Source organism: Carassius carassius, chromosome 24 (genome assembly GCF_963082965.1).
Source record: "Carassius carassius chromosome 24, fCarCar2.1, whole genome shotgun sequence".
Classification (NCBI taxonomy): Eukaryota; Metazoa; Chordata; class Actinopteri; order Cypriniformes; family Cyprinidae; genus Carassius; species Carassius carassius.
Window position 1 is genome coordinate 15,174,868 of NC_081778.1, and position 18,466 is coordinate 15,193,333.

An 18,466-nucleotide genomic window follows, 5' to 3' on the forward strand; every position below is an offset into this window, starting at 1 on the left:
AGTATTATTAAGAGCAGAGTATTTAAATTATAACAAGTAGTTTAGTGAGCAGTCAACTAAGCTGTGCACACTAATGGCACGATTAAAAACTGCTGTGTTGTGCTGTGTAAAATCTTTAAAAAGTGTCAGTGTGTATTTCTTATTACATATCAGGATTGTTTTTTCTTTGCGATCTGCTCTCAGTAACACTTACGCATATTTGCCTTCATATCTTTTTTGTATGTCATGACATATTGAAGATCCTTGGCACAAATACAGGCCTCCATCACTCTTCAGTGAGGGCTAAAACCTGCACCCAGATTCAATCCAAGGGAGCAGAGGCTCACTGTAGCATCAGAGTTGTTTTATAATATTTATACATGTGGTTGCAAATATTATTGATGTAAAAATTGTTTTTGGGAACAACTACTTCTGCCTTACTGCTACCAAATGTACAAAAAAAAGTGAGTGAGAGAAAAAAAATAACTTTTAAATAAAGCCGTTTTTGTAATATTCATTAAAAATGCTGGATTTTAACAAAGTCTGCTCGAGTGTGTTCTGGTGTTTTTGAATCGTGGTGTCAGGGTTTTATATATCTGTCTGTGGGAGCCGATATGACGTAATCTTGCAGTCTGGGCCCTAGAGCTGAAGCACAGGATTGTGATAGTGAGGAGTTCAAGCGCGTTCACAGATGACATTCAGTGTAATCTCCAAGTGGGAAATAAATGTGTGAGTTTGATGATGAGAAGGAGTATATACCAGCTTCCAGATGCTTCCCTCAAAGCCAAATGTATCACACTGACAGCCACCTCGCTGATTATTTAGGGACCGCTAATCCGGAAGAACAGATACTATGAGCTCTGCGTAGCTCATTAATATTGAGCAGGATATGTTAATATGGTAGCGTCTATTTGGTTGTTGCATATAATCTATTTCTTATGCTATTGCACTAATGCCCTCCAATACTGCCTGGCTCATGAATATTAATTAATTAGCCTACATCCGAGCATTCCATTAGCAGAAAATTAGTTAATGAATATTAATAAGCAAACACTCGCCGCAGTAGGATTTGTAAATTCTCGTTTCACCGAGGCTGAGTCCTGAGCGCGAGAGAGACGCAGTGTGGGCGGGTTAAGAAACTGCGAGAGGGAGGAGATACCACACCGTCTCTCTTTTTTAATTCACGGCATCCGCTGAAAACGGGGACATTGGTTTCTTCGTATCTAATCTTCAAGTTCCAGGTTCGTTCCTTCTCACAGTTCGAATCATTTCGGGAGGCACCGGAGGCCCCAGCGCTCCACCCATCGCGAGCATCAGCCTGTCATAGGTGTGAGTCTGACGGGTGTTTAGAGGAGACTGAGCGGGGTACCATCTCACACCTCACGGTAACGGACATTTGATCCCAACATAATATTTTTAATGTAATTATTGCGCTTAACACAGGGGTTATACTATCTAAACAGCTTGCAAATATTATGATACGGTGATTTTGGAATCTATTTACTTAAAAATCGATTCATGTTTGTCGCATATAGGCTATGTGTGAGATCTATGAGTGCGCTATAACACATTTAACACCGCTCGTTTTAATAACGCGTTTTAAACACAAGTAGGTTATATCACGTAGCTATCAGTCAGTCATCCAAGTTGGAAATGTGTTAATCTTGCTTTAAAAACACTAATGTAAGTAAATGACATAGTCTTTCTAAATCTTTTCAGCTCAGATGTTATTCGAGGTCAAGCGTCATGAATCACGTTTGATATTCTGTTAACAAACCTGCCTGTGATATCCGCGTGCGCGCGCCCATTTGCGAGGATAGGCTACACCTGCACGCGCGTGTGAGCGAGGATGCGCGGACTTCTCTATTTCACGCGCACTCAGTTCGCTTAATACGAAGGTTTTATTGAGTGTTGATTGTCATTACTAAATACGGGATATATAATAACCGACATAGCGTATCTCAAATGGAAGCCAGACCTCTTCGGCCATAATTGGCTACGAAAACAATGTCAAGGCTTTTACATGGACTATAATATTCACATTTACATAGAGCGGAGTATTTGTCTTAATGTTTACGTTTAAGGAAATGCAGGCAAGGAAATATGTCTGTCTCTGTCTCTGTCTCTGCGCTTAACTGTTTCTCCTCTGTCCTCTCTCTTAAACTGCTTCATATCAGGTTAATGCATGTTATTTCCCTCTGTCCTTCCCCTCCTTCCTCCCTCAGATGGCCAGAATGAGTTTTCTCTCCTTTCTCCTCTTTTGCTTGACTTCGGTTGCCCATGGCAACAAAGGTCAGTCTCCTCCATCCTTTTGAATGTTGATACTGAGTGTGTGAATGAGTGTATTAACATTTTTGTTCGCACCTCTGGCACAATCAGTTAATTTAAACCAGAAGCTCAATTCGTTGTGCTGGGTGTTAATTATGAAATCAGTTATTAAATAGATGCCTTCTGTATGAATGACAACAGCAGATTTTGTAGAGATCACAAAAGGTAGGCCACATCTCAAGGTGACGTGGGAAGAGACGACACGCTGAAGAAAGTGAAATCGTTGGAGATATGGGAAAGGATGTAGGAATCACACGTAGGAAGATAATAACGAGTAGATGAAAGTTATGTGGAGAGAAAAATGTGGCGAAGGACAGAAAGGATACTGATATATGTACTGTTGGATATCTGTAAGAAAGAAAGGGGGAGTGAGAGTTCGACTCTTGTCCTTGAAGAAAAGGGTGTAAGCTTATCTTATCTCGTCTCTGCTATTTTTAGACACGTGAGAAACCGGAGATGTGATATTTCTTAATTTACGGCTAACGTTTCTCCATATGTGATCACAGACATGCATTGCTCTTTCTGTCTATCCTCTGTCACAGCTGTTGACAGAGTCGTTCAAAATGCTCTGGTCAGTGTGTGAGAGTGGCACGTGTGAAAAATGGAGTGAGATGCACAGCGTTGTCTCTCACTGCGTAATCCAAGGAGTAATCCAGTGGTCTGATGCTCAGATTAATGTTATATGGCTGAGTGAGGGATGAGAGGGAGGAACGCGGGCGTGGGTGGATGGGTGGGATGAGAGAGCGATAGGTAGAGAAATGGCAAAAAAACGACATACTAACTTGAAATATGAGAAGGAGGTGGTCTGCATGTAGCCACACATGAAACAGATTGGTGAGTTAGTGGTCAGCACACTCTCTAGTACTAGTATAATATCATATGACCAGAGTTTTAAGTCATTTTTATGAAGTATGGCTCAGTAAGTTATTACGATTTTTACTTGAGTTTCCATCATTTTTACTGGCACCACAGCAAGAGAATGATCGATTTTAATTTTTTAGCAATACATATTTGTTAGAAATATTTAGTGATTCAAGTGATTCATTAAATTGATGTTTTTAACACTCATGCTGATATTTTAACATAAATATACAGTTCCATTCAAATGTATGGTGTCAGTAAGATTTTTAATGTGTAGGCTACGTGCTGAATAATATATATACTTTTTTACCGACCCCAAACTTAAAAAAAAATTTGATTGAAATTAAACAGCTTTAATGTAACTCCATAAATAAAACACACTGGAAAACACTGGCATACAAATCTCAATAAGATTGGACTGCAGTTTCCAACACACACCTATGTTCTTAAGACTATCAGGAATTTTTTTTTTTTTACAAATTTGACAGACTCCTCTATGTTAGTCAGCTAGATAACATTATCTCAGTGACAGAGCAGCAGAATTTGCAGCAAAAATACCAAAATGCATCACAGAAAACCAAATGTTTAAGTTGCAAGGCATAAAAATTGAATGTAAAAGTTAATGAATGTAACATTTTTAGTGGCAATGCAGCACCAGCCAGAAAGACCCCAGGCCAGTGGGCCAGCCTTATTGTTCAAGGTTTCTAATATTTTACGGTGTTTAATGTAGGTTTGCACGGTTTGGTGTTCCTCCAAGCATTTTAAGAGAAGCTGTCTGTCTGTATTTGAGCGATAGGCGCAATATACATCTCGGTGTGCGATCAGGCCAAACATTTCTACACCTAATTACTCTGCAAAGCAGCAAGGTGGCATGCTGTGTGTGTGTGTGTGTTTTGTGTGTCAATCCCCATATGGGTATGTTTGTAACTTAATGTGCAAGTGTTATGCATACGTACTGCTAGTCGAACCATTGCACCATCTGTCACTAATGTATTTTAGCATGATTTTTTTTATTTGTTGCAAATTCTTTCGGCTTGAACTGCTTGTGTTCGTCTTTGAACCTCTGCTCACCCACCTTCATAACGGCGTGTTATAAATAGCCTTGTCAAAAAAAAAAAAAAAAAATCTTTGTTCTGAATCACAGATTGTTCTTGTAGCTCTCATGCCTGTCCCTTGCTTTTGTGATTGTTCTTTCTCAGCTAATAAACACAAGCCATGGATCGAAACAGAGTACCAAGGGATCGTTATGGAAAACGACAACACTGTCCTCCTCAACCCACCTCTGTTCGCCCTGGATAAAGACGCACCACTGCACTATGCAGGTAAAGATGCTGATCATGTCGCACCTTTATGTTTTGAGCTGCAGTCACTTTAACTATTTCAATATCAGTCATTTCAGTAGGAATACACTCAATTAGGAATTTTGTGTGAGGACTAAAGATTTCCCCCCTCAGATTTCACATAAGGGTCAACTGGTCATGTTAATATGCTGCGTTGACCAACAATAATTAGCTGCTTGGTTTGTTAAATAAGAGTAAAATCCATTGAACGCACTGTACTCCTATCCCTTATAGACTAATATGGTGTTACCCTGAAGGTCTGTAGACAAATGATCTTATTTGTCTGCAAAATTTCTCTGAAATTAGTGAATGTGACCAGATATTTAGTCATGCTTTGGTGAATAAGCAAATTACGGTGCAATTATAAAATGTAAATATATTGTCTATTGTCAAAAGTAGTTATGACAAACTTGAAACCTTTTTGGTGAAATTTTTCACCCCGATGCTAAATTCCTGATTGCATGGATTCCTATTGAAATGACTGGTGAAAATCCGCTGAACAGCGATAAAAATGATCTTTAGTCATTAAATAGAGTAAATAACCTCTTATGCCTTAAGTGTGAAAAGGAAACAGTTATTATGCATTTAATATTACTAGTGTATCTCCAACTGACAGGGTCTAGTGAAGGGTTTGGTGTAAGGGTTATTTTGAAGGGGAGGGGGCAACTTTGGAGCTTCTAGCAGCTAGTTTAGTACTACGGTAATTATATGTTATGTTTACAAAAATTACACAGGGATTACAGCTGGTAGACCTCCCCCTTCACAGGCTGAGCTAACATTCACAGTGCTGTGTCATGTGTGACAGCATTTCCTGAACGCAGACAAGTGTTTACTTCCAGAAGAGCACTCAGCAGCCCCTTACACATCATTCACATATGTATATGTTTTTATTTTTTACTTGTGTAGTAAATGGCACTTTAAATTAGCATTTGTACAAAGGTTGTCACAAACAAAATATATTTTATTGAAATGTAGTCAATGCAGATGTATTATTCTCGTTTCAGGGGAGATCTGTGGGTTTAGGGTTCATAACGGACCAGGTGGTTCTGGCTCGGCTCAGTTTGAGGCAGTGGTGTTAGATCGCTCAACTGGAGAAGGTCTGGTTCGGTCCAAGGAGCCTCTGGACTGTGAAAGCCAGAAGGAGCACAGCTTCACCATTCAGGCGTATGACTGCGGTGAAGGTCCTGACGGGATCAACAGCAAGAAGTCTCACAAGTAAGAGAATTCTTCTGTTCAGATGGAATTTTCCTAAAAATCTGGTTTCTGCTCATTTCTGCAACATCCGTCACATTCTTACACTGTTACCACACTCTTCCCAGGGCCACTGTGCACGTTCGTGTAAACGATGTGAATGAGTTCTCTCCTGTCTTTGTGGAGCGTCGGTACGAGGCGTCAGTGCCCGAGGGTCGTCTGTTTGATCGTATTGTGCGGGTGGAAGCCGTTGATGCCGACTGCTCACCTCAGTACAGCCAGATCTGCTTCTATGACATCATCACGCCCAACGTCCCTTTCACCATTGACAACGATGGTGAGAAGCACAACTGCCAGCACTGATAAAATAGAGATACACGGTGCACTTTTTATCTCATGTAGGGGTGAACAGGGACTATTGATGACACCTGACAAAAATAGTGATTTTAATTTTAATATGTAAAATTTTAAATGTAAGCATTAAATATTAAATTGATTTCAGTTTAAAGATTTATTTAAATAAAAATGGAATAAGTTTTTTTATATCAAGCAATGTTCTAGATTTTAGTCTGGTCAGTGTTTGAATTTAAACTATAATTTTTTTACTATTTAATCTCCAGGTTGATTATTAAAATGTAACATTATTGAAAGGCTCACCCTATTGCCAGCAGCTTTCATAAAATATCTGATCAATACTGTAATGTTGGATGCAATTTAACTGTAGTTATGAAATGAAGAACTGTACGAATTGAAGGTGAATGAAACTGTATGAACTGAATGTGAATTGAAAAATGTAATCTTTAAAGCACATAATGAACATTATTCAACTAAAGCATGCAGCTCAAGGATGTTTTTTATTCAGCTAGCAACATATTTTATTAAAAGGATTCAAAGGTTTGAAAAATCTGTATTATTTACCCCCATATCTTTCCAAACCTGTTTGACTCCTTATTCTGTGGAACATAAAAGTTGTTAGTTTTTCCATACAGTCAATGTTCTGTTTTGTTGAATGTTTAACAACATTCTTCAAAATATCTTCATATGACATAATTTTCATTTTTGGGTGAACTATCTCTTTATTCAAATAATTATAATGTAAGTCACCATATAAATAAAAAACATTTTAGAAAAGTATAATGTTATTACAGTGATGATATTATTACTTTGAGATAAGCTTTTATTTAAGGGTTTTTCAATGGCCCAAAACTACTGTTACAGTCACCCCCATAATATTATTGTTGTAATACATAATATTATAAGAATTCTTGTGAAGATCATCATTAATTTAATCATTATAATGTTGCATATAATTCAAAAATGAGGCAGCATGTGAATGTTAAGCTGGCTTTTAGGGCAACTCTCTGAAAAGCCCAGTTGCTGCAGTGAGACGGAGGGATAGTCACTATTCCTGATCATTCAGTGCAGACCAGAGCACCCACTGACAGACTGAGGGGGAAGCGATCAATAGCCAATGTGCTGTAACATGTCAAATGCTGATGAAGAAGGAACTGGCCAACTAAAAGAAACCAAAACAAGGGAGAAAGATACAATAAGCAAGCCAAACAAGGGAGAGAGCTCCTCTTTTTAGCCATGACTTTGCAGATTTTTCTGCGGGAGCGTATGTGGTTTGCTTTCGTAATTTGGGTCAGGCTGAACCAGACACCGCTGTGTGAATATCCTTTTATTTATTGTGCCACTTCAATATCGTTCTTTTACTCTCTCTCTCTCTCTCTCTCTCTCTCTCTCTCCTTCAGTCCATTGTTGGCCTACACCCGTCGCTGTCATCTTTCATTGCTGTTTGTTATTTTCCATTTTGAGCTGCTTTTTTTTTAATCACATTCTCAATGTCCCTGATAGCATTAAACCTGCTTTATTATTTACAATCTGAGACTATTTCACCAAAGCTTCTGGCCTTACATTTTTTTTTCAGCATTCTCTGTACTTATTTAGCCCGATATACACCTACCGGCCTTTTTGTTAGGCTGACAATCACCTTAACATTTCGATGGCATAGATTCAGCAACGTGCTGAAAACATCCTCAGCCATTTTGGTTCATGTTGACATGATAGCATCACGCAGTTGCTGCAGATTTGTCAACTGCACATCCATGAAGCGAATCTCCCATTCCACCTCATCCCAAAGCTGCTCTATTGAGATCCGGTGACTATGTATATGTATTTAAGTATAGTAAACTCAACTGTCATGTTCAAGAAACCAGTTCAAGGTGATTTGAGCTTTGTGACATGGCGTGTTATCCAGCTGGAAGTAGCCATAATAAGATGGTACATTGTGGTCATAAAGGGATGGACATGGTCAGCAACAATACTGAGGAAGGCTGTGGCATTTAAATGATGCTCAACTGGTACTAAGGAGCTCAAAGTGTGGCAAGAAAATATCCCCCACACCATTACACCACCAGCTGCAGCCTGAATCATTGATAAAAGACAGGACGTTGTGTATGCCAAATTCTGCCCTACCATTCGAAGGTCTCAGTAGAAATCAAGAATCATCAGATCAAGCAACATTTTTCCAATCTTCTGTTGTCCAGTGTTGGTAAGCCCATGCAAATTGTAGCCTCAGTTTTCTGTTCTTAACTGACAGGAGTTGCACTCAGTGTGGTTTTCTGCTGCTGTAGTCCATCTGCTTCAAGGTTTGACATGTGCGTTCATAGATGCTCTTCTGTGTACTGTTACCTTTCTCTCAGCTTGAACCAGTCTGGCCATTCTCCTCTGACCTCCGGCATCAACAAGGCATTTTTGCCCACAGAGCTGCCCCTCACTTTGTATTTTTTCCATTATTTCCTTGGTATTTCTCCAAGGAAATGCCAAGTCTCTTTTTCAGACCATTCTTTGTAAACCCTAGAGATGTGTGTGAAAATCTCAGTAGATCAGCAGTTTCTGAAATACTAAGACCAACCTGTCCGGCTCCAACAGCCATGTCGTGTTTAATGTCACTTAAATCACCTTTCTTCCCCATTCTGATGCTTGGTTTGAACTTAAGCAGATTGTCTTGACTATGTCTACATGCCTAAATAAATTGAGTTGCTGATATGTAATTGACTGATTAGATTTTTGTTTTAACGAACAGATGAACAGCCATACATTTTCTCTACCTCTTACAAATTCAGGGAACATAAAGAACACTGAGCCACTGGACTCTAAACGCCAGCGCGTCCACAGTTTCTGGGTGACAGCGTTTGACTGTGGGAAGAATCGAGCCCAGGCTGATGCTCAGGTCATAGTCACAGTAAAACCTTCCTGCAAGCCAGGCTGGATTGGTAATTATTTTTATTATTGTTAAATTTAATTTAATTTTATTTATTAAATTTTATATTTTCTATTATTATTTATTATTATTTCTTGATTTATTTTCATGAAAAAAAAACATTATTATTTGCTTTTTTATAATTTATTTTTACTGTGAATTCATCTAAATTGAAAACTGATGTTATGCTACATTCCATGTTATTTTCTGTAATTATATTTGTATGTATTTGAATTACAGGATGGACAAAGCGCCTCGAGTATACTCCTGGTTCTGGCAGTATCCCTCTCTTCCCGAACCTGCACCTGGAAACGTGTGAGGAGACGGTTTGGAACATCCAGGCTACTGTAGAGCTTCAAACGGGTCATATTGGGAAGGGCTGTGACAGGGACAGCTACTCAGATCGATCTGTGCGCAGACTCTGTGGTACGTTTGATTAATGGTGTTGATTCCTGAATTTTTCATTTCTTCTATAAATTGTCTACGGTTTTAATTAGAGGATAACAGATCCTTGTTCCATTAGGATTAGAGATGATTAGTGAACGGAAATTGAGGATTTCAGCCTCTGTTGCCCAACTGTTTATCTCTTTAAGAGCAGATGGGAAAATGTCCCAAATCATTCCATTCTCTTTAGATTAGCTGCAAAATGGAAATCTCTTCAAATTAGGGTGTACTCAATTATTCTATAGTTCTTGCTGACACCAACCCTGTTTTTTAATCAATAATGTGTTGGCTTTTAATGTTTTCAGGTGCTGTGAGGGGTGAAGTCGACCTCCTTCCACCTCCATCTCCTGCAAACAATTGGACTGCCGCGGTGCCGACTCTACCATCTTCTGATTCATCTCTGGTCTTCTCCTTCAATGGCTCCACCCATGTTGCTGTAGTACCTGATTCCATTGCTTCAGCAGTATCCGGTGATCACTTCACCCTGCAGTTGTGGATGCGAAGGGGAGGGGCCAGCACTCAGCCACCGGCCAATCAGGCGAGGGGAAGCCGTAAAGAGGAGGAGACTATTATCTGCAGCACTGTAAAGAATGGTCAGTCTGTGCTGGTATTATCACCATACTAAAATATCAGTAACATTTCAATTCCAATGCCAGTAAAATTATATATATATTATTATTATTATTATTTTTTTTTTTTGTGGGTTAAAAAAAGTTACACACATTCAAAAGTTTGGGGTTGGTTCATTCAATATTTTTGAAAGACGTTTCTTATGTTCACCAAAGTTTATATGAATCATTTTGATCATTTATATGACCAAAAATACTGTAAAAACAGTAATATTGTGAAATATATTATTCGATTTTAAATGAGCTATTTTATATTTTATATATTTGTAAATGTGATTTGTGTGATGGTAAAGCTTTATTTTCAGCATCATTACTCCAGACTTCAGTGTCACATGATATTTCAAAAATCATTTTAATATGCAGATTTGCTGCTCAAGAAACATTTCTCATGATTATCAATGTTGAAAATAATTTTGCTTAATGCTTAATATTTTTGTGGAACTGGGAAACATTTGTTAAGGATTGTTTGATGAATACAAAGTTAAAAAGAAATGCATGCATTTGAAATAGACATTTTTGTTACATTATAAATGTCTTTACTGACACTTTTGTTCAATTAAATTATTATTAATTTAAATATTATTTATTTAAAGTATCTTAATATATCATACTGACCCCAGACATCTGAATGGTAGTGTACATATTAATATAAATATGAATAAGTGAAAATGGTATATAGTCTTCAATTATTTCTAGATAAAATAAGCAACAAACTCTATTTCTAATGCACAAATATGATATTTTGACAGATATTAGATGTGTTTACAATAATATGAAACTTGAAATATGAAGCATGAAACTTAGTACCGAAGTGCCAGACATCCCTGGTCAGTGCTCAATGCTTAAGAACTCAAATTTGAGCGGCTCTACTAAAGAGTTTTGTGGTCTCATTTCCAGATGACTCGTACTCTCACTACTCTTTATCGGTACACGGCTGTCGTCTCTCTCTCTTCTATTGGCCTGATGTGTCCACCGCAAGACCCGTCAAATTCCTTTGGAAACTGGAACAGGTAATCCAACTGTGATGGCAGATCTCGGTTACTTTAATCCTGTCACACACACTCTGTAACAGGAATGGTTTGATACATCTTCTGGAATGTAATTCATCTGTATGTGTACACGTTGTTGTGGAGCTTAGCTGAACTTTGACCTCTGACTCTGACAGGTGTGTGACAGCGAGTGGCATCACCTGTCCCTTAGTGTGCAGTTCCCCTCTGTCACACTCTATGTGGATGGCGTGACCTTTGACCCCGCACTCATCCATGACAATGGAGCCATTCCCAACCCGGCACCTCACCAGCGACTGGTCATCGGAGCCTGCTGGGGTAATTTTACTATTAGTCATATGTGATAAAGCTTAGAGGCTGATGTGACGGTATCAGCAGAAGGTGGAGCAGAAATGTGTAGTCATGTTCTTTTCCCAGACTATGTGTGCTTCAGCTATTAATAGACTCATGTATTATTCAACTAAACAGAATCGTTCTTACACAATGTGGCTCTCGTTTAGTGTGTGTGTGGTAGAACGATGCCCAAGCTTTCCAACTTCTGCTGTTCTTCTAACTGGGTCACCTAGCCTGTGTTAATCACCTCCTAGACTGATGTTTTGACACTGGGCAGATTAATATATCAAATAATTCTGCCATTATTTACCCACCCTCATGTCATTTCAATGTGCTTTAAATTTTTACATGAACTTTTCCTTTAAAATGAATAAATACAGCTTTTATCAGTTTCCTTTCAATTTTCAATCTTTTCATTCCTGCAGAGCCAGAAGAGAAACCGAAAGACATTGTGAACAACACCATGCCAGAGAGTAAAGACACAGGTGAGGTGCACACCATGTCTGTGTGTGGAGGAGGGTGTGCAGGTGTGAGGTCTTCACAAGCTATCTGGGATCAATAGAGATGCTCACTTAAGTGCCGATATGCATTTAATGTTCTTATTGATTCATATTTATATATATCTTCTCATTTTGGCCCATAGTGAGGTTTGTCAGTGGTTACAAAGGGCTTTTGTCAGGAGTGACTGTCCGTCCAGGAAATGTGGAGCCCCACAGTGTGGTGGAGTGTCTGTATGCTTGTCGAGAGGGCCTTGATTTCGGAGACCTTGAGACTTTGGGCTCAGGCATGAAGGTACTTGGATCTTTACACATAATATAGCCCATTTTTCTTCCTAAAGGCATATTATTGGTGCACTACTATAAATGATCTGCTTTGTTTTTTTGTTTTTTTGTCTAACTGAGATGCTAAATTATTTTCTAAAGTCACATTTTTCCTGGAACATCCCTTCCTCAGGTCCATGTGAACCCTAGCCAGTCAGTGCTGGTGTTAGAGGGAGACGACATCGAAAGTTTCAACCGTGCTGTTCAACAGGTGACATACAGGAACTCTCTACGATTCGCCACACCTGGTGTCCGGCCACTCAAACTGACCACCTCTCTCAGGTAGACAACCATCCACACACCCAAGTAATGATCTCTCTGCAGCATTTCAACTTACCCAACTAAAGTCTTGTCAGAAAATGAATTTACTGCAGTGACCAACAGTAGGTTAGTTTCAACTACCCAAGTTGAAATTAAGTAACAAGATATTGTCCATAGATATTTCCCAAGTGCAGAGTAAAGAAAATCTGTAAAATGTCATAATTTCACTAAATACTTTTTTGTTGATAACAGCTCCCGTTTTTTGGCAAGCATGTAGATATTAGGTATTTACTTTACTGCTTCCAGATATTAGGTCAATGGGTTGTGGTGACCAGCTGTAGAATCAACAATCAGATGGAGATTAATTTAACCAGCTGCTCACAGATTAATTGGCATAACCACATAAACATATGGGCACACATTTATGCAAAGTTGCAAACAGTAACATGAATATAATATTCTGATTAATTAATCAAATTAATCACAATTATACATATATAATTCAAAAGTTTGGGGTCAGTTAACTAAAAACTGAAACTAAAATAAATTAATATTTTTAATCAGCAAGGATGCATTACATCAATCAAATTTGACAGTCTTTTTATATATATATAATGAGATGTTTTCTTTTGAAAATTTTATTCATCAAAGACTTCTGGGAAAGAAAATCACTGTTCTCACAAAATATTAACCATCACAGTTGTTTTCAACATTGATTATAATAAGAGCTGTGTCTTGACCAGCAAATTAAAATTATTTCTAAATGATCTGGCGACACTGAAGACTGGCTGCTAAATATTCAGCTTTGCCATTACAGGAATAAATCACATTTTTTAAATTGTTAAAATAGAAAGAGTTGTATTAAATTGCAATAATATTTCACAATGTTACCGTTTTACTGCATTTGCAAACTTGGTAACCATAAGAGACTTTTTACCACTTAAAACATTTTTACCCACCTTTAATAAAATATTACAGAATTGTGAATGACCAATTGACTTAAAACATTGTTCATTATTAATGTGTTCATTTTAACACACTATAATCACAAAATATTCCAGCAAAATGTCTTAAAAAATATTAAGATACTTATTTTTCAAATATGGAGTTATTCTCTTTAAATCATCATAGGTCTCTTTGTCCTTCTGTAGGTGTTTTAGTGAAGAGAGCTGTCTCTCTCTCAGACAGTTGGAGGGTTACCTGGTCGTGCTCCAGCCTGATGCCCCTCAGATCTCTCTCTCTGGGGTGGGACCCCACTTGGCCCGGCCAGCCGCTGAATTTGAGGGCCCTCAAGGGGTTCCCTTGTTTCCTGAGCTCCGTATCGTCTGCTCCTTGTCTCATGCTGTGAACACAGCTGCTCAGGGCATGGAAGGAGGGGGTATGTTTTGAACATCTCACCTAAAACAGTGAACCCACCGCTTGATGGATGACCTCTATAAGGACTTTTTAATCAAAATGGATTCGATTCATTTATCCTTGGAAAATGATATACACATCAGACCCTGTAATAGCCCAGAGGTTCGACTTGATGAATAACTATGAACAAAAGATCTGCAGTCTATGACCTTTGTTGTGGTTTTGTCCAGAGGCGATGCAGCATAGAGAGACTTTTTTTTAATAAAGAAGTCAAGGTCAATGCACTGTCAAATATTTGCAAGTTAGTATGCAAGCATCGTCTCTTGATAGAAGGGAGAGCAAAACAAGCTTGAATTACTTACTGGCCCCCAGGTTAACCTGCACTCACTCTGTTATCGGTGACTTTAGGCTTGTGCAATTCAGCAGACAGACCTTTGCTTTCCTCTCACTTCAGTGTCATGGCCAAAGGGCAGAGAATTACTCCGTCTTTTTCTGTCTCTTTATTAGCACTGATGTCAGATGCCGTGGCTCATACTCTGGATGGGTGTGAAGTCCAGCCCTTGGGGGAGGAGCTGAACCCAGAAAGGGAGGAGCTTCTGGTCGACATGGAGGCATTAAAAGAGAGGGGACTGGACATCATCAACACAACGGCCTACATTGCCATCACTGGTAAAAAAAAAAAAAAAATCATATTAGCTTAATGGCTTATATTGCCTTCACTGGTTATAAAGTTGTTTTAGAAATTGAAATATTAAAAGTTATTTGTGTGTTATATTTTGTATGAATAGTGTTCTGTGCTATACATCTTCAAAATAAATGTCACTTGGTTTCATATTTTATTAAATAATGTAAAACGTGTTTATACATGTTTAAGTGTTAATTTAGTGTCTAAATATGTTTTGGGGCTGTCAATGCAAATTATGTACAGGAATCAGTAAGATTTTCTAATGTTTTTGGGAACAGTCACTTATGCTCACCAATGCTGTATTCATTTGAACGAAAATACAGTGAAAATAATAATTTTATATTTGAATATATTTTCAAATGTGATTTATTCCTTTGGTGTCAAAACTGAATTTTCAGTTATTATTCCAATCTTCAGTGTCATATGATCCTTCAGAAATCATTCTAGAAAACAACAACACCTTGTTTCCTTCCTTTTCTCTCTTTCAGGAGCGGAGTCTATCTCTGTGTATGAAGATGTGTTGCGCTCCATACGCTATCGCTTAGCAAAGGGCTCTGCTCGTTTCGAAAGAAGGTTTCGTCTGTCGTGCTCAGAAATGAACGGCCGGTACACCAGCAACGAGCTCACGCTGGAGGTAATGAACACCACTGAACACAGGACACTGATGTGGATCCTTCAGCCTGACCTACAGCACACACACTTCCTGACTCTTAGTTAACACACACTCTCACTTTCTTTGTCTGGTTTTCTCCCACTCTTGCTTAGGTGAACTTCCTGCACTCTCTGGACAGTCTGTACCATCCGTCTCACCTGCTGGCATCTCAGCAGCAGTTCCTCCACCCATCCCATCACACTGGAGAGCTCAGTGGACACACACTCCCTAACCCACACCGCAACTCAGGTACATGTTTGACATTTATATATATATATAAACACACAAATATTCATCAGTACATCTTATTTTTCATCTCATACGTTATTAAAAGTTTAGCTATAAAAATTCTGAAATATAAAGAATAAACAATGTTTCTCTCTCCTCATGCGTACAGTTGTTCCAGAAGCCGCAACTGTCATCATCATGGTGTGCGTGGGTTTCTTGGTTGTCATGGTGATTCTTGGCGTCTTCCGCATCCGTTCCATCCATCGCCGTAGTGAAGGAGCAGGAGGCGGAGACAAAGAGGCCAGTAACCAATGGGATGATTCGGCCCTCACCATCATTGTGAATCCAATGGAGGTATGAATACTGAAGTAGATACAACTGTCCCAAAGTTTGGGGTCGGTAATTTTCTCAATGTTTTTGAAAAGCCTCTAATGCTCACCAAGGCAGAATTTGTTTGATCAAAAACACGGTAAGACAGAAATAATGTGAAATATTATTATTCTCATTGAATATGACTGTTTTCCATTTGAATATATTTTAAAATGTAATATATTTCCATGTTAGCAATGATCATCTTTAGCAGCCATTACTCCAGTCTTCAGTGTCACATGATCTCTCAGAAGTCATTCTAACATGCTGTTTTGGTGCTCATTTCTTATTATTAGTGTTGAGAAAAGATGTGCTGTCTGATACATTTTTTTTTCAGGAATCTTTGACGAATAAAAAATTCAGCATATAGTGTCTTAAGTGTCACTTTTGATCAATTTAATGCACCCCTGCTGAATTCAAGTATTCAATTATTTAACAAATAAATAATCCCACTGACCCCAAACCTTCTGAATGATATTGTATGAGCATTATTACTAATGTGTGTGGTATCTTTTACGCATCTTTCTTTTTATTTTCTCTCTCAGACATACGAGAACCGCATGGGAATTGCAACAGATATGGAAGGAGAGTGTGACGACGAGGAAGAAGTTGTGGATTCACCAGATGATACTAGTGATGACCAACGAATCATCATCAAGAAGGAGGGAAGAGACTCCGCCCCCAGACGCTACTGAGCCAATTAACCACACCCACATACTAAAACACCACCCACTCATTTAAAATACAGGAATATACAAACACACACAGATGCACCATCAAAGAAAATGAATATTGTCTAACACGCCAGTGACACAATTATAGGATCTCAGCCTCAGTGAATGCAATGCTTCTCTCTGGAATGTACACAGTGCACAATGCATTCCCTCTTTGCCACTCTCAACCCAGATCCCAATATTTATTAATGGCACAATTATATGTTCATTCATCCTACAACCTTTCCAATTTATGTGCTCACAACACTGAACATAATGAAAACCCTAATTGTCAGCTCATCTCAACTAATTGACTCTGAATGTTTCAAATTACAGCCTTTTGTAATTAATATAATGCTTTGTGCTCAGTAAACCGAGTACAAAACAATGTCAGAAGCTGTATATCCTCTGCACAATCTGTCTCTTGATACATTCCTTGAACAAATTCACATGTACAGATGTAGAGGACTAGTCAGTAAAGGTGTTTTGTAATAGTGATAGACTACAGCTAGGTATGCAAGTGCTTTCTTTTAAGCATCACAATGCACACACACACACACACACACACAGAGACACAAATCTTCTGTGCACCTCTTGTCACAACCTCACAGTTGCAGTGCAATGTCCTCTGCTGTATCAGAATGTTAGCTCAACCTGGGCAGTTTTGATTGTACTTAAATGTATGTAAATACAAATGACTACTACTATTATAATCATTTTTTTGTTGTCGGTTCCATTATTTTCGTTCATTTTCAGTCTTTGCACTTTCAGATAGCCTCTGTATTTTTTTCTAATATCTCTTGGTAATATACAGTGATAATGACAATAATAGTATTAGTAATAAGAGCGATAATGATTGGCTTGATGAATGTCTATTTATTTGTGTGTTCAATTGTGTATTTTAAAAACTTGTTAATGTCTGATTCACAGTGGAACAGAAAGGCACATTATTGTTATGCCTAGAACACTTTTCACCTCCGCCATCATCCTCCCTCTCTCTTTTCTCTCCTGTCCATTCTCTATCCGTACACTCTTTAGATATTGCCACTGCTTTTTTGGTTTCTGAATGTACAACTGTGCCACTCACTTCCTCCTTCCAGCTCGCACTCCTCTCTTTTTCCTGTGACTATTTCTCTGTCTGTGTTAGTGTACAGTGGAAACCTGTCAGTAAATAAAGGCCTGTTGTTTTTGCAGTGTGATATTAAGAATGGATAAATTTGCATTAATAAGCTATATTATTACAATTGTTACCATTGGGACAATTAACTTTACTTATAGACACAATGACATGGATTATATGGATTGATTGTTATTGAAAACCGTCTGAAGAAATAATCTGTTCAAAAAAATTCATAATAAAAACACACGGATGACGTCATCAGATGGTCAGTTTTTTTCTTTTCTTCATGTTATAGTATTGAAAAGATGAAAGTTGCAGACAAAAAATATTTAAAAACACACATCGCAAATTAACAAATTACACGTATGATCATAATGTGATTATTTAGAGAGCTGTGGATGGGATATGAAATATTTTAGAATATAAATAATGAATTGCCTGTGCATCCTTCCTCTTTTTCAGGACGTGTCCTCCTGTCTTATTTTTTTGGATGAATCATTCAACCTGCAATTATTAAAGATTTAAATCATATTAGTTCATAACAATATCACACTTAATTAAACATATGTGTGAATTAAATAAACCAACTACTGTTTTTTTGAGCCGATGTCACCATTTCTGCCACATCTCCAGCTGATTCTGAAGACAGACTTTTTGACTGCAAAACTAGCTATAGGAACTATTAGGTAATAATTTCTATAATCAATCAATCAATCAAATTTTATTATATTTTATATTTTGACTTCATTTTTAATTTTTGAAAGGTCTTCAGAGAAATGTTTTAATGAATTTCTGAATTTATGAAACAGAGGGGGTGGGGGAGCATTTCTAGAGCTTTTCCAGAGGATTTCTGTTTTCCGTTTATACAACGTTTATTGCAAAAC

General features: G+C 38.0%; 1 protein-coding gene across 2 annotated transcripts; it reads left to right on the forward strand.

Moving 5' to 3' along the window:
- Positions 1–1,091: 1,091 nt before the first annotated feature.
- On the forward strand, positions 1,092–17,840 carry LOC132102915 (calsyntenin-3-like). 2 transcript variants are annotated; one of them, XM_059507635.1, is made up of 19 exons: positions 1,092–1,220; positions 2,205–2,271; positions 4,368–4,490; positions 5,513–5,723; positions 5,828–6,036; positions 8,828–8,977; positions 9,205–9,390; positions 9,714–10,001; positions 10,935–11,047; positions 11,203–11,362; positions 11,803–11,862; positions 12,021–12,169; positions 12,332–12,480; positions 13,611–13,837; positions 14,323–14,484; positions 14,989–15,134; positions 15,266–15,401; positions 15,550–15,734; positions 16,295–17,840. In XM_059507635.1, the coding sequence occupies exons 2-19, from the start codon at positions 2,205–2,207 to the stop codon at positions 16,442–16,444; spliced, it is 2,871 nt and encodes a 956-aa protein (XP_059363618.1). In that variant the 5' UTR covers positions 1,092–1,220; the 3' UTR covers positions 16,445–17,840. The 2 variants fall into 2 exon arrangements, with proteins under 2 accessions (XP_059363618.1, XP_059363617.1); XM_059507634.1 differs by having other exon boundaries at positions 1,153–1,364.
- The last annotated feature ends 626 nt before the right edge of the window (positions 17,841–18,466 follow it).